The sequence below is a fragment of the Macadamia integrifolia genome, chromosome 5, assembly GCF_013358625.1.
Source record: "Macadamia integrifolia cultivar HAES 741 chromosome 5, SCU_Mint_v3, whole genome shotgun sequence".
Lineage (NCBI taxonomy): Eukaryota > Viridiplantae > Streptophyta > Magnoliopsida > Proteales > Proteaceae > Macadamia > Macadamia integrifolia.
This window is the reverse complement of record NC_056561.1, coordinates 20,473,379-20,488,406: the sequence shown is the minus strand read 5'-3', so window position 1 is coordinate 20,488,406 and position 15,028 is coordinate 20,473,379. Positions and strand designations below refer to the sequence as shown.

At 36.4% G+C, this 15,028-nt stretch overlaps 1 protein-coding gene across 2 annotated transcripts; it reads left to right on the top strand.

Moving 5' to 3' along the window:
- Window positions 1-3,883: 3,883 nt before the first annotated feature.
- LOC122078858 lies at window positions 3,884-8,209 on the top strand. 2 transcript variants are annotated; one of them, XM_042645034.1, is made up of 5 exons: window positions 3,884-4,135; window positions 4,222-4,686; window positions 5,569-6,000; window positions 6,399-6,584; window positions 7,540-7,707. In XM_042645034.1, exons 2-5 carry the CDS (start codon window positions 4,240-4,242, stop codon window positions 7,540-7,542), a joined length of 1,068 nt encoding a protein of 355 aa, XP_042500968.1. In that variant the 5' UTR covers window positions 3,884-4,135; window positions 4,222-4,239; the 3' UTR covers window positions 7,543-7,707. The 2 variants fall into 2 exon arrangements, with proteins under 2 accessions (XP_042500968.1, XP_042500967.1); XM_042645033.1 differs by having other exon boundaries at window positions 3,887-4,135; window positions 6,399-6,705; window positions 7,540-8,209.
- Window positions 8,210-15,028: the final 6,819 nt, after the last annotated feature.

The window sequence follows — 15,028 nt, the reverse complement described above, 5'->3', positions numbered from 1 at the left end:
GTTCCTTTTAAATCTTCATTCATGTCAACCTCATCCAAGTCATCCATCCATGATCCATGGCGGAAGAAGAACATAAGCGAATGGAAAAGGCCCGCACGTAACGTTTGTCTCCTGAACATTTTTGTTTGTGGTAGAGAAAGATTCAATGGACAGTTAGCCACGTGGCAAAATAAATTATTAATAAAATTTTAGTCAGTACATCAGAATTTCAGGCCCTTCCACTAATGGAATGTTTTCCATTTGAAGGAACGAGTGTACGTGCCATCGAGGATATTAACTGTCGGATTGGAATCTAATAATCATAAACGCAGCCCGTAGATCTTAATTGTCCTGTCAATCTCATTCATGATCCACGGCTGAAGAAATAACAAAATGGAATGGAAAATGACGTGACCCGCTCACTTTCCTGAAGCTAACGCTCAACCCAGTGGCAAGGCACACGATGGGATGGGATGGGATGGGATGGGAACGGAACTTTTGAAAAAGAAAGCAAAGAGATAGACGAATCCACATCCCTGAGCGGTGAGGTGCAAGTGAATATTAACGATTGAAAGTATTTAAACATGCATCTCGAGGGTTCTCAGTCGTTAGATGCTCACTATCGCACTGATCGTAAACGATTTTCATACGAGATAGACATCAGTATTTTCCTTTAAAATATTTAAATAAGCAAAAAATTACGAGGAACTAGTGTCAAGATTCCACACATGCCAACGTACTCGTGGGTGAGAGTTTGGCTCCGTCGGCCTAAGCCCACACTAAGCCCAATAAGGCTTGGCTTTTAATCCACAAGCTGGGTTTGGGTTGAGATTTTCAAGCCTAAAGTAGGCTTGAGCTTGCCTGGTTTAGCAGTGTATATATAACTATGTAATATATAATTATAGGTAATGATATTATAAATTTAGCCTGAGAAAAAAAAAGGAGGTTAGATCGACCTAACCTTGCCCTAAGATGAAAAAGATAGAGGTTACCGGATCAATCATGGTCTAACTGGCCCAATCAAGGCTGGGCTGGCTGCGTTGAGCCCGATAGTGTTGGGCCTCGGGTATGGTATCCCAGCAAGCGCTTATGATGGGCTTGGGTTTAGCAAGAGGGAATCAAGTGTTGGGCTGGGATTTTAAAAAATCCAGCCAACCCAGCCTGGTTGCACCCTTAACTTCTCACATCCCATATGTGGACTCCACACTCGCTCTACTCATTAAAACCCTCTATTGGATAATTTGATTTCCCACCCCCTAATTGGTGGGAAACTGTGCATTAGTATCGTAGTATTTTCTCTCTCTTAAAATATTTAAAATTATAAAAGGGTTGCACGAGACCATAGGAGACTGTAGAGATGTATATGAAAGGATATATCATTGCATGAAAGGAAAAATAATTGAATTTGAACTGAAATTTGACATTTGGTTAATCCAAACTATTCTCTAGCTATCCATCCAAAGTGTTGGATTTGTTAAATCACTTGTCCATGTAGTAGAATGAAAGGGAGGCATGTTGTCATAAACAAAGAAGTGCATGCATAGTGATTTTTGTCCTGAGGGAGGCCATTAACTCTAGACATATGTAGAAGTTGAGGTTGGGAGGTAAGGCTCGCTCATGATACATGTCTCACTTGAAATAATTTTTTATCTCATTACCAAGAAGTTAATTAACTCATAATGAAGGTGATTGCTTCTTAGATAATGTGAAAATAGTTTATTTACACGGGTGTGTCTGAATGACTCCTCCCTCTGTGTATTTAGAACTTGACAACTTCTTTAACTTGTAAAAGTTCTTTAAGATAAATGTATGTTTTCAAAAGTAATTTAAAAGTGACATGTCATTATGTCATTAATATGCATATTTTTTTTAGTATACATGTGAAATGACACATATGTAAAAATATATATAAAAAAAAAAAGACTTCTCTGGAAAGATTATTTAATATGAGGATCAAAGAGTCAAATAAATTGAATTTCTTCAATATGTGCAATACATGTCGTTAAAATCACTATCGCAACCACTTTGAAGGTGAGAATTTTTTTTTTTTATAGCTAATACTTTATTTTTTATTTTATTCAATCAGGTGACACATAATATGTCAAATTCTAGATACCTATAAAGGTGTCATTTAAACAGTTTCGTAAATAAATATAAAAGTAAATGGCAATGATACAGAATTCTAAGATATGTTATGACTACAGTCACACTCTTATGAAACCCAATGATGTTCTTACCCAAAAAAAATAAAAGAAACCCAATGATGTGGTTGATCAGGGTATGACTATCTTCTCTCAAGACATTGATCTAGTTCCATTTCCTACTTTATAGCCAATCGTCTGATAATTCATTCAAATAATGAAAAAAATTCTTTACAATAGATATCTTAATGATCAAGTCTCCCTTAAGCCATGGTGAATGAGAATTTCTCCACCAATGGTCATTAATTGGTTTGGATGGGTGTCAAGAATATTGAAGGGAAATTGAGGCCTTTAACATATAAATAAAGCAATAAAGATCATAGATTTGTCAGTGAATCCTTTATCGAGTGTGACACCTGGCATGATTGAGATTTTTTCTTGGAAGAAGCATTTTCCTTCTTCTTGTTAATAATTTGAGAATTATTATCCTCATAAAAGATTTGTTAATTTTCCAAATGTCAAAATGTGTCTATTCTATTATACTGACAAATGATATGTTCATTATAACCATTGGATAGAAATGACATGATCTAGATTAGTTACCTGTCAAATTTCAAACTTTAATTAAGTCGAGGGAGAGGGATAGATATAACACCAACATACAGTAAGATAGTAGATAACACCAATGGTGGTGTCACATTAGGTAACATAAAGTAGGGTTATGAGGTTATTTCATAAAGGGGATCAGAGAGATAGGCATAGAGGGTACTAGCTTATGGTATACTGGCAGTATACCCAACCTTTTTTTCTTTAAATCAAATACCCCCTTTTATATTCACATATCTCATATATGTCTATACATGTATACTAGTACCCTAGACATTATTGCACACTTACTCAAATTTATCTTATGATTTTAAAGTACATCACTTTCCATTGTTACATAAATAAATACTTCAATTTTTTTTTTAATGAATTATTACTACTAAAAATTATGGTATAAATTAATAGTAGATGTTAGTTGGATCCATAACATCCATTTCTAGTCGAGAAACCACCCTTTGATTATGATTCTAAAACATGGTATCATATTAGACATATATCTTTCACCAAAGTATATATATATATATATATATATATATATTAGACATATATCAATCGCATTCGATATCAATATTAAATTATTAAGTATCGGTGAAACACTTAAAAAGTGACTTTTTGAGATCTAACTTGCAAAATATTTTGAGGGTAAAAGCGTCAATTTGGAATCAAAATCGAATACCAATCATTTAAAATTGTACTGAACTAATATCAAGAAAATAAAACTTATTCGATATGATACGGTTTTGATATTTAAGGAAAAATTATTCTATACATACCAAATTACCTATTTTCTAAACAAATCAAATATACACATGTATAATAGGGGGTGTGGATCAAGTCCTTGCATTTGATCAAGACTTGGAGTTTGATAGAAATAAGAATTAATTGAAAATAAAAAAAATTTAAGTGGAATTCAAGAATCAAACACCGTACAAGAATTATTGGGAATGCATGATGGGTACCAACGTCATCCGTCGTCCTTTCAGGGTCAATGGACACTGAACATTAAAAAGCGACTCGTTGTATTCTATCCCAAGTTCACACATGTTTCACTGTGTAACCCCAACAGAAGCCACGTCCACCCTTATCAGGTAGGCCCCACTGCTGATTAAGCTGTTACCAATGGAAAAAAAATACCCTATGACCGTCAGGAGGATGAAATTATCGTCCACTATCACAAGGAAACGATGACGCCATGTGCTCTGCAAGCTTCTAGACAAAAAGTTCTTGACCGAAAAAAAGGAGAGAATTTTGCACGGTTGTCAGCTTTGCTTACCATCATCACCATCATCATCTTTGCCTCTGCGTTACCTTCAATGCAGATTTCCAGAGAGTGTGAGAGGGAGAAATAGAGATTTGGGACAGTGGAGATGCAATGGTGAGGCAACTCTACTACTACAGACGATCTACAGGTGCGGTTCCCTTTCTCTCTCTTTGTTGTTTGTATTTCGGGAGCCTATGAGCTCTCTCTGTTTCTGACATTTTCATTTTTATACAGTAACACAATCCTTGTTTAATGGCTGAACCTCCTCGTTTAGAAACACCAGAGCCCTCCGTCCAAACTCCTCTCCTTGATCTAGAGGTATCCCACCAACCACAAGAAGAAGAAGAAAAAGATACCCAACTTGATCAAGCCCTCCAACGGTTAGAAACCTTCCTCTGTTTCTTCGGCTTCCACCAATCTTCTCTACTGGGCTTTCTTCTCTCTTGGGCTACTTTCCTTCTTCTGGGTATTTCAGTCCCTGTACTGATACTCCAGGTCTCCGACTGTTCCGGCTGCGAGAATTATCAGATCTTCAATTTCGAGCTCCATGCCATCGTCGCTCAATCTTGTCTTGCCGCAGTTTCTCTGGCTTGTACTTCTCACAACCTCCGCAAGTATGGGATTCGGGAATTCCTCTTTGTTGATCGTTATCACGGCCATATGCTCCGATTTTGCAAGGATTATATTGACAAGATCAAGGTTAGAAATTATCCCCACTTCTCTCCCCTTCCTTTTGAATTGACTTAGTGGAAACTTCCAAATTTCTCTGTTTTTGCGAAAATTTAATCGAGTAGGGATGAAAATTTTGAGATATCCAGATTCCATTTGAATAAATCCTACTGTCTACAAAGATTGAATTCTCCTCAGAATATCCCCTTTTTAATTCTGATAGCTCTGTAATTCTGTGTCCCATTTGTTTTTCTTCCCTCTAGTGTCAATCAAATACAAAATATATGTACTTTTCTATTGCTTTACATTCTGAAATTTTATAAGAAAGGCCTATGTTTGGAATAAGGGGATTGTGGAGATCATGGCGGTGGGTTGCTGTGCTAGTCTCCCCGAGGATTACAAAGCTTGAATTCTCCTTAGAATATCCCCTTTTTAATTCTGATAGCTCTGTAATTCTGTGTCCCATTTGTTTTTCTTCCCTCTAGTGTCAATCAGATACAAAATATATGTACTTTTCTATTGCTTTACATTCTGAAGGAATAAGGGGATTGTGGAGATCATGGCGGTGGGTTGCTGTGCTAGTCTCCCCGAGGATTAGTCGAGGTGCGCGTAAGCCGGCCCGGACACCTTTGGTTAACAGAAAAGAAAAAGAAAAAAGAATCAAGTGGATTCTTGTTCCTGTGAGGCTTGAAGGATTTGCATGTTGCCCCTCACAGAATGTCCTTTCCTAGTTGTTTACTTCTCTGTAGTTCAGTTTCATTTGTAGCTAAAACCTTGATCCCACCCTCCAAGTGCTTGGTATACATATTTTTGTGCTAGACTTGGTAATTGACTAACCCATCAATGTGTTATCCAATGTCATGCCCATCGTTCATACTAAGAAAATTTTGATATTGATATATTATTTCCTAGGGTTTCTTCCGGTTGCTTCTTTTGTGGATATTGCCGTGCTTCATTCTAAAGACTGTACGTGAAGTCGTCCGCACCACATATGTACATCATGACTCCTGGTGGCAAACTACGTCTATTTTGTTAGCTTTGATTCTTTCATGGATATATTTGACTACAATATCTTTTTCTGCTTGTGTTTTGTTCAATTTGGTGTGCAATTTGCAAGTCATCCACTTTGATGATTATGCAAAGCTTCTGGAAAGGGATCCCAATCTTTCACTATTCATCAAGGAGCACATTCGGCTGAGGTTTTATCTCTCTAAAATAAGTCATGGGTTCCGGATTTATCTTCTACTGGTATTCTTGGTTGTGACGGCAAGTCAGTTTGCATTCCTCTTCCAGACCACAGGATATAGAGGAACCAATACTTTCATCAATGGTGGCGATCTTGTGGTAAGCTCCACAATGCCGGTTGCTATTTTAGATAGTCCTGATGAAATGTGAAGTTCTATTGGCAGTGATCTGTGGTCCTTATGAGGGATGCAGATGGAGTCTTCCATGGATTTAATGATAAAATTCTCCTCAATAAAGAAAATTGTGGGAAATGACATTCTTCTGGATTATTTTTCTATTGTTTTACTATTATTTCTATTGTTTGTTTTTCCATGTTTCTAACATAAATTTTTGGAAGAATATTAGATATAATTCTCAGTCATCCAATCTTCATGATCTATGTACACAAACAATTTGTTCATTACGTGATACAGCTAGTATTTCCTTTATTTCTGAACAGTAGAGTTCAGCATCCTTGTATTTGCAAATCTTATTCTTCTTTGCTTTACTGTATGCAGGTCTCATCAATTGTTCAGGTTGTTGGCATATATTTCTGCTTGCATGGAGCTGCAAAGATTTCCCACAGAGCTCAAGGCATTGCATCAGTTGCATGTCGGTGGCATGCTTTAATAACCTGTTGTTCTGCTGATGCTCCTCAATTGAGAGTCTCAAATAGTGCGGGAAACTTGGTGGCTTCAAATCCAGTAGGCTCAATTCCTTTAAATTTCTCGGAAAGTGATTTAGAGTCTCTGGATTCTGTTGAATTTACCATAAATACACAATTCGCGTCTTACATGTCCACATACCACAAAAGACAAGCTTTTGGTAGGTTGAACTCATATTTTCCTTGTGCTGTATTCTGTATATTATACATACATGTTTCTTTTCTGCCGAAGATGTATACAAAAATGTTCAACCTAAATTATGTTGCAACTCTTATCTCCAGTTAACTGCTAGCCTTTTCTTCTGCTAGAACCACCCCCCCCCCCCCCCCGGCCCCCTCCACCTAATTTTCTGGAACTTGAAACATTGGCTGTTAAAAATTTGAACTGATTGATAATCATAAATTTTGATAATTAGGACTTCTAATTTGCATTGTATTCAATTATTGTTGGTCATCTCGCCTCGCAACTTCTAATTCATAACACAATATTGAATTTCCCCTTCTCTTACATTAGTTGAAAGTTTAATTTCTCCAGTTGAAGGACTTACTATTATTTTAGTTATGCTTGAGTCATGCTCCCTGGTCTTGTAATATCGATAGAAATGACTATATCTTTGGCTTATAAAATGGAGTCTTTGTGCTTATTGGATCAACCAATTTGAGATGTGGGTTAAAATGGATGTGTTGCTCGCCGTTGGTAGACAAAAGCTTTTAAGGATTCGGACTTCTAAAGAAACAGAATGTATCTAGGAATATAGGTTGTTTGGCTGAGATTAAGGGAAAAGATTGCTTTATTTCTGTGATTCAGCTTTAGATATTGCACATTAAAAATAAGGAAAGTATTTATTCTAGAAGATTGGTCATGAGTTAAATCAACCAGCAGCACTTGTTCTGTTCTATTTGATTAGTACTTTTCTCTTGATATAAAGCTGATCTCTACTTTTTCTCACTACATCTGTGTCATGTTTAATTAATTGATATACTTGGCAATGCAGTAATGTATTTGCAATCCAACCCTGGTGGAGTCACCATCTTTGGGTGGACAGTGGATCGGACGCTGATCACCACGATTTTCTTTATTGAGCTATCACTGGTTCTATTTGTACTTGGAAAGACCATGGTTTTGTAAGATATGAACAGACATTCAACCAGCGAAAATATTCTATATGAGAATTTCAGAACGCGAGGATGCCAGCTTGCTTTGTGGCATCGGACTTCAGGCATCATCGTTCCCAATCCCAGGGATCAAATTCCGCCAGCATTTTGGTCAACAGGTACCTCTGCCCACCTTCCGGGTCGCTTTTGTACCCTATTTTATAGTGTTGCTTCTTGTTGTATAGGTCTATATGTTACATAAAATTACACAAAGGAAATGAAATGAGAAGTAGAAAATTCCACTGTATAACAATTCCAATGCATACTTTTTCTTCCTTAGCAAGAAGATTTTGGTTTTTTTTTCGAAGGGAAGTAGATAGATGACCTGCTGATAAATGGTGTTTGTGTTACTGTTGCAGCCATTTTTATGTAAATTTGTAGAGGTGGCTGATAGATTATATGTTGGAGGGGAATTATCTCAAGAGAAATCTGGGTCTTGAGTGGTGGCCTGGGTTTTCTGTTTCAAATGTGAAGATTGCAAACTGAATGAGTCTGACATCTTCACCTGTATGTTGTTGATGTTCTCATGCATTCTATTCTACTCATGGTTTAAAATATGGATAGGTTGAAATGGATTGAATCGGCCGTATCAGATTGCGATTCCAGCTGTTTCGGAGTAACCAATTCTATGGCTTTTGGGACTGGTTCAGATCCAATCCAATTTGTAGTGGTGACTGTTGTGGGTCTCTCAAGTCTCAACTCATTACTCACTCCCCTCCCAAATCTCCTTGTCCTTGTTTCGGATGGTCTTAATTCTAGCCAGTTTGGACTTGTGAGGTGTCAATACCACTGGTTCAAGAATTGGGGCCGGATCTGTCCGGTTTGTTTCATCCTTGTAAGGAAACTAGGGTTAGGGCATTAAAACCAGAGTTTCAAGAATTGGCGAACCAGACACCACAACCGTTGAAATATTCCTTGGATCATCTGATTCTAGGGTTTTTTCATAACGATTCAAGCCGATCCGATCGACACTAACCGCTTCCACCCCCAATTCCGCGATTTAAAACCGTGATTAAAACACCGATCTCGGAGCTAGGGTTAGGTTTGGTGCTGAGGCATAACCAAAATAGTATAAAAGCAAAGCCTAGAGGTAGACGAGAGAGCCCGTTCAACAATGAGAGAGAGAGGGAAAATCAGATCCTGATGAAGGTGAAGGTGAAGGTGAAGGTGAAGGTGAAGGTGTTTGTTCAGAATTAGGATTAGAGATTTGGGCTCTCTAGTTATTACGTCGTTTTGTTTTCTTTCGAGCTCTGAACCTTGTGTGCGAAATTGCGATAGAGAGAGAGAGAGAGAGAGAGAGAGAGAGAGAGACCAATGATGATGATATCTGAAAATTGCCTACATTGTTTGATGGATGGATTTTTCTATCCGTGATGACAATCTATGAATATCATCTGAGGCCTTCTCTGTTTTTTGTTTTTTTTTTTTTTTTTTTTTTTTTTTTTTTTGTTTTGTTTTTTAAATCTTCCATTCTCCTCTCTCGAACTGTTCTGTTAACGTCGATCTCCAAGCCCAGTTTATCAAATCCTTGGATTGGATTTGAAGTGTCATTTTGAAGTCTTTTCTGTTTTTTTTTCCCCTCAATGGCTCATTTATCTTCGATTCTCCTCTCTCAAACTGCATCTGTTACTCCGTGTCTGAGCAAAAGAACGGGTGTTCTGTGCATGATCCTTCCTTCCATGGATTGGGATCCTAAATACGTAAATTGTCCTAAAGAATCTCTGATCCATGGTTGTTGTTGTTGATCAAATCCTTGGATTGGAGGTAACTTATTTTTTCCATTTAATCATTCATGGCCGGATAAAAATCAGGGCAGCATAGATCCGGCGGGGTTGGCCTAGAGATCAGTCTTTCGGTTTCATGAAACCGGTCCAAACCGAATCAATCAATAACCAAACCAAATGAAACCCACAAAAAAATAAATGATTATGAGATTATAAATTAATGAATTGACCATCCATTTTTCATAATATTAGTGAGAAAAATTTTTATTGCAAGAGGAATTATTACAACTCATTGAATATTAGGTTATGAATAGAAAAATTGATTTGTAAATTGTAACAATGCTTCCATAGATTTCCTTGTTCACTATATAAAGCTAGTTGGATAGTTAAATGAATAATTGGGGATAATAATGTTCATTTTGTGATTTCAATATTAGTTATCTTCTTAGTAATTTGTAATCCATTGGTTCCAATATTAATTCTCTTACAGCGATAAACCATGATTTAATCATAATTGTTTTTTTGGTCAAATCTTGTCACCATAAGTTATGTATGTAAGATTTCAATATGGTTTAAGCCCAATAATAAATCGATTCAAACGGGTATTAATCCGATATTGAAAAATCAAAATAAATCGAAACCAAATCAAACTGAAACTGAAACCGATCGAAAACCAAAGTTCCTTAACGGATTGGTTTTGGTCTCCCTCATTCCTAGACTGAAATCAATTCAACCCGATTGAAACCAAACCGAACTGACTAATTGACACCCCTAGGATTACCTCAATATGCCACACTGCCACCAATCAAATTTTGAGGCCTGTATCCGTCGTCTCCAAAATATTATATGAGGCTTCCCCTATTTGATTGCAAGGGACAAGAAGTCGACGGAAATGAGATCAGTTTTAAAAAGAACAAAAGAACATATAAGCATCTGTAATTGTGATTGTGCTACTAAGTAAAACTCCTACTAAAATTGGTAATCATATTCTTCAAGTTCGAATGGAATCTCTTTTTTCATCTTAAAACCAAAGATTTTGTCATAAAATATATACAATTTAGGGGCAACCGGGCGAGAGATAGTTGCCTAGCCTTGTGGGCCCTGCATCTATGTGTGGGACAATGAGAGCATGCAAAAGGACACCAACACCAACGAGATTTTTATTTCACAGAGGTGGGTCAATAATTTCATACTAGGGTCACACAACTAGCAACTTTAGATTTTTATTTCACAGAGATGGGCCAATAATTTCATACTAGGGTCACACGACTAGCAACTTTATTTTTTCCCTAAATTTAATAACCATGTATGGAATGTTTTACTATTAATTACATAACACATACTTACATTTTTATTTGATTTCACTCCCCTTTATTTCTTGCAAACCGGAGCCCTAATAACTAATCTCAATTAACCCAGTTATCCTATGGCCACTACAATTTCTATTAGACCAGCCCTAATAACTAATCTCACTTATCGTAGTTATCCTATGGCCACTACAATTTCTCGAGACCTCCAAGTCACAGGTGCCCCGTGTAAGATTTTTTTTTTTTTGGAATTTAGAAAAAGGGAAAAAGAATCCCGAAAGGAAGCGTAAACCCTATGCCTAAACACGTGGGAGGGAAAAGTGACTGCCCTGCCCCCCATGAAAAATAGAAATTTCACCACTGATGATGTTTTTCTACGCGTTTCCATTGGCCCCTGTGCTTGTGCAGAAGAGGGGGTTGCCGATTGTGACTTGGACACATGTCGCTTAAAGAAGTATATGGGAAGAGGATCTGGATTCGTTCAATATTGAATATTATTGCACTAATCAAGGTATTTTTGGTAAACAGATATAGAATGAAGAATAAAGGAAGGCAAGAGAAGGGCTAATTGGAGTTAAAGTGAGAGTTGTGGGGCATGTAGCTAGTTGGACTCGCTTTGCTTCGTGGTTTTCTTTAACTTTGTAAAGAAATCGATTCTCTTTGTGACCCTTGCTTAGGAAGGGATCAAAGGGCCAATTGGAGCTAGAGTGAGGGTTGCGGTCATGTAGCTATGTGGACTCTCTTTGCTTTACCTTTTAAGGAAATCGTTTCCTTTGAGATCCTTTCTTAGGAAGGGATTGCAAATAAGATTAGGGTTGAGTCCTCAACAAGACACAGCATAACCAAACTAGTATAAAGCCAAGCCTTAAGGAGTAGGGATTGTGAATAAGAATGAAACTTGATGAAGGTTTTGTGCATGTGGTTTAGAGAGAGAGAGAGAGAGAGACAGAGACAGAGATAGAGAGGCAGGCAAGTGACGATGATATCACATTGTTTGATGGACGGATTCTCTGTCCATGATGACAATAATAATCTGAGGCCTACTCTCTGTTTTTCTTTTCCCTTCAATTTCCATTGGAATTTTTAAGTCCTCTCTCTCTCTCTCTCTCTCTCTCTCTCTCTCTCTCTCTCTCTCTCTCTCATTGTTACCTTTATAGCAAAAGAGCTGGTGTCAAGAGTTATATGCATGCCACCATCTACCGTGATCCTATCCTTCCATGTAGAAGGATGGGAAGGGACTAAGAAAATTTAAATCTATTCCGTTAAAGAATCCATCATCCTAGGTACGGTAAACGAGGCTTCCGTAGAACCAATGGGTGATAGTGGGCATGTCAAAATTCAAATTCACACCAATCAACTTGAGCGGTGATGGGTTGAGGACATTTTCACCACTAGACTACCAACTCCATTATTCCTCCAAATCAAATTTTGAGGCATATATCTACCATATGGCACATACCATAGGTGGCTTCCTCTGTTTTTAAGGATTCCCATAGGCTCCATCTGGCTCCAAAGGACAGGAATTGAACAAGATTCATCTTGCCCCAAGGGACGGGACGGGACGTAAAAGGAAGAGAATTCAGTTTAAAAAAGAAATTAGAAACATTTATAATCATAACAATCAAATCAATATTTTTTTTTCTCACAAAATAATCAAAAACTCAGAGTTTCTTTTCTGACTCAAAAAAAAAAAACCACCTTTTTCCTCCACTAATTCTAAATGACTAAAGGGAGGAAAATGCTACCCGCCTACACAAATACACATTTAAATGCAGCGGGTGTGGGAAGGCCGTACTACCCCTACCCAAAAGATAATCCTGATTGCCGGCTCGCCCATTGTTGTATACCTACGCTAGGGGTATCAATCGATCGGTTTGACCCAATTTCAGCCTACTAATGAGGGAGATCAAATTTGAAGAAAATACTTTAATTTTGTGACAAAATCATGACTTATCTTTGTAAGGGAAAGATAACTAATTAATAAGAAGTAACTAATATTGAAATCACAAAATGAACCCTACTATCCAATTATTCATTTAAATACCCAAATAATTTTGTATAGTGAACAAGGAGATCAATGGAAGCATTGCTAGAATTTACAAATCAATTTGTTCATAACCTCACATTCATTGATTTGTAACAATAACCCTTACAAAAAAAAAATATATATATATATATATATTTATATATTCACACTAATATTATAAAAAAAAGATAATCAATTCACCTATTTATAACTTCATAATCACTTTTTTTTTTTCTATCGATTTCATTTGATTTGATATTCATCAGTTCGATTTGATAACATACCCCAATCCAAGACCAATCCAATAAGAATCGATTTGGTTCAATCTGGATTTTTCGATGGGTTTTATCTGTTCAAGCTAGGTTTTGGCACCCCTAACCTACTCCAACTAAAGATGTCAATCGGTTCGGAACCAGATATCTAGTCCAATTCTGATTTCAGTTCTAGGGAGTGTTAATGTAATCCAGAACCGGACCAGGTCCCATCTCAGTTCTAAATATCGATACCCATACCGAACCTATCTAGTTTTGGTACGGGTCTAGTTCCTATTCTGATTTTGTATAAGATTCTTTTTTTGTTCCAATATCTAGTTTTAAATACAGTTTTGCTATGCAGAAGACAAAATACAAATGCTCATTCACTAAGTTGTTGGTCTTCAACAAAAGAGGGTTTTAAACTTTGAGTATAACTATAACTCTATAAGACAATTTATGTAATTAATTACATCAGATTTCTATTAAATTATGTCAAATATTTAGTTTTTAAAAAGAGAAAAAAATACATCAAGTTATTCAGTTCGATTCAGATTAGAACTGATTCTTGACATAAAATCAGATCTAAACCAAACCAAATTATAAACACTCATTTCAGATCCAAAAAATATACATATTATAATCGATTTGTTTCGATTCAGGGTATTCGGTCTAGAACTGAATTCAATTTTCAGTTTCGATTCCAATTTGATACCCTTAAATCCAACAGGGCAGCATTCCTCTATATGGACCCTTCCAATTCCTATGGATCGACTGTGCCTGACGTCCCCCACTCATCACAGAATGGCATTTCTATAAGTACGCTACACATCTTATAAGGTTTGCTATGGTGATGACGGATGGCACTGAACGATGGGACAAGAGGAAAGAAACGACAAGAGACACTTGGAGTGAAATACCTAATCTTCAAACACTAAAAATGAAGGGAAATTTACTATTACTCCCCTGCACTTCCAGCTATATTTACTAAAACTTCTCTATATTTCACTTTTTTTCTAATACTCTCCTACTTTTAGATTTTTATATCTCTTTCTCCCTTACTCTTTTTAAATACTTGTAACCTAAGAAACTTTTTTTAAATTGATTGGGAATGAAAATCAATACTTTACATGGGTCCCATTCCTCCATTTGAGGGTGACGAGTTCCCATAAATTTAAATCTTTTTTCAATGTAGAAGGACTAAGTGGTTCGTATCGGTATTGATTGAGAACAATACACATCCGATATTTTTATCAATTTTTTTAATCTCTAAAACCATGTACCACAATCCTAACGGAGAATGTAACATTAAATTCAATACCGATCCAAATTAATATCAATTGAGACCGATACCAATCCAATACCGATAAAAAAAATTAGATTACTAAACTTGTGACGATGGATGAGATAAAATAAATAAATAAATAAATAAACAATAACATTAATGATGGATGAGACCCAAAAAAAAAAAACAAATAAATAAATAACATATTTAAGTGACTCAATACTAATTCAATAAATAAATAAATAAAATAGAAAAATAACGAAACGAGATCCAAGAAGGAATTTGAGTTTCAACTAACAAAACAATATTTAAACCAAATAATAATAATAAAAGGACAAAGCCAATTAGATTAGAAAAAGCATGTTTTGAACAAAAAAAAAATTAAAAACAATTTAATAGGTTATAAGTGAAAAGAAAAAGTAATCTAAGTAATTAAAAACGAGGAGGGGAGAAAGAGATGTAAAGTCCCAAAAGCAGTAGAGCATCAATAAAAAAGGAAAAAGATAAAGGAATTATTGCAAATATATAGGCTGAATGCAGAAGAGTGATAGTAAATTCCAAGCATCTCTCTACCTCAATTTCACCCACCCCAACGTTCACCCATTCCTTCTCCTTCGGCTTTCAGCATCAGTCTTGAAAAAAAAAAAATCCTATGATTGAACGGACAAAGTTCCCCTTACGTAAGGATGAATGATGGTTCCCCCAACCAACCCCCTCCCCCCACACCACCCCCCCC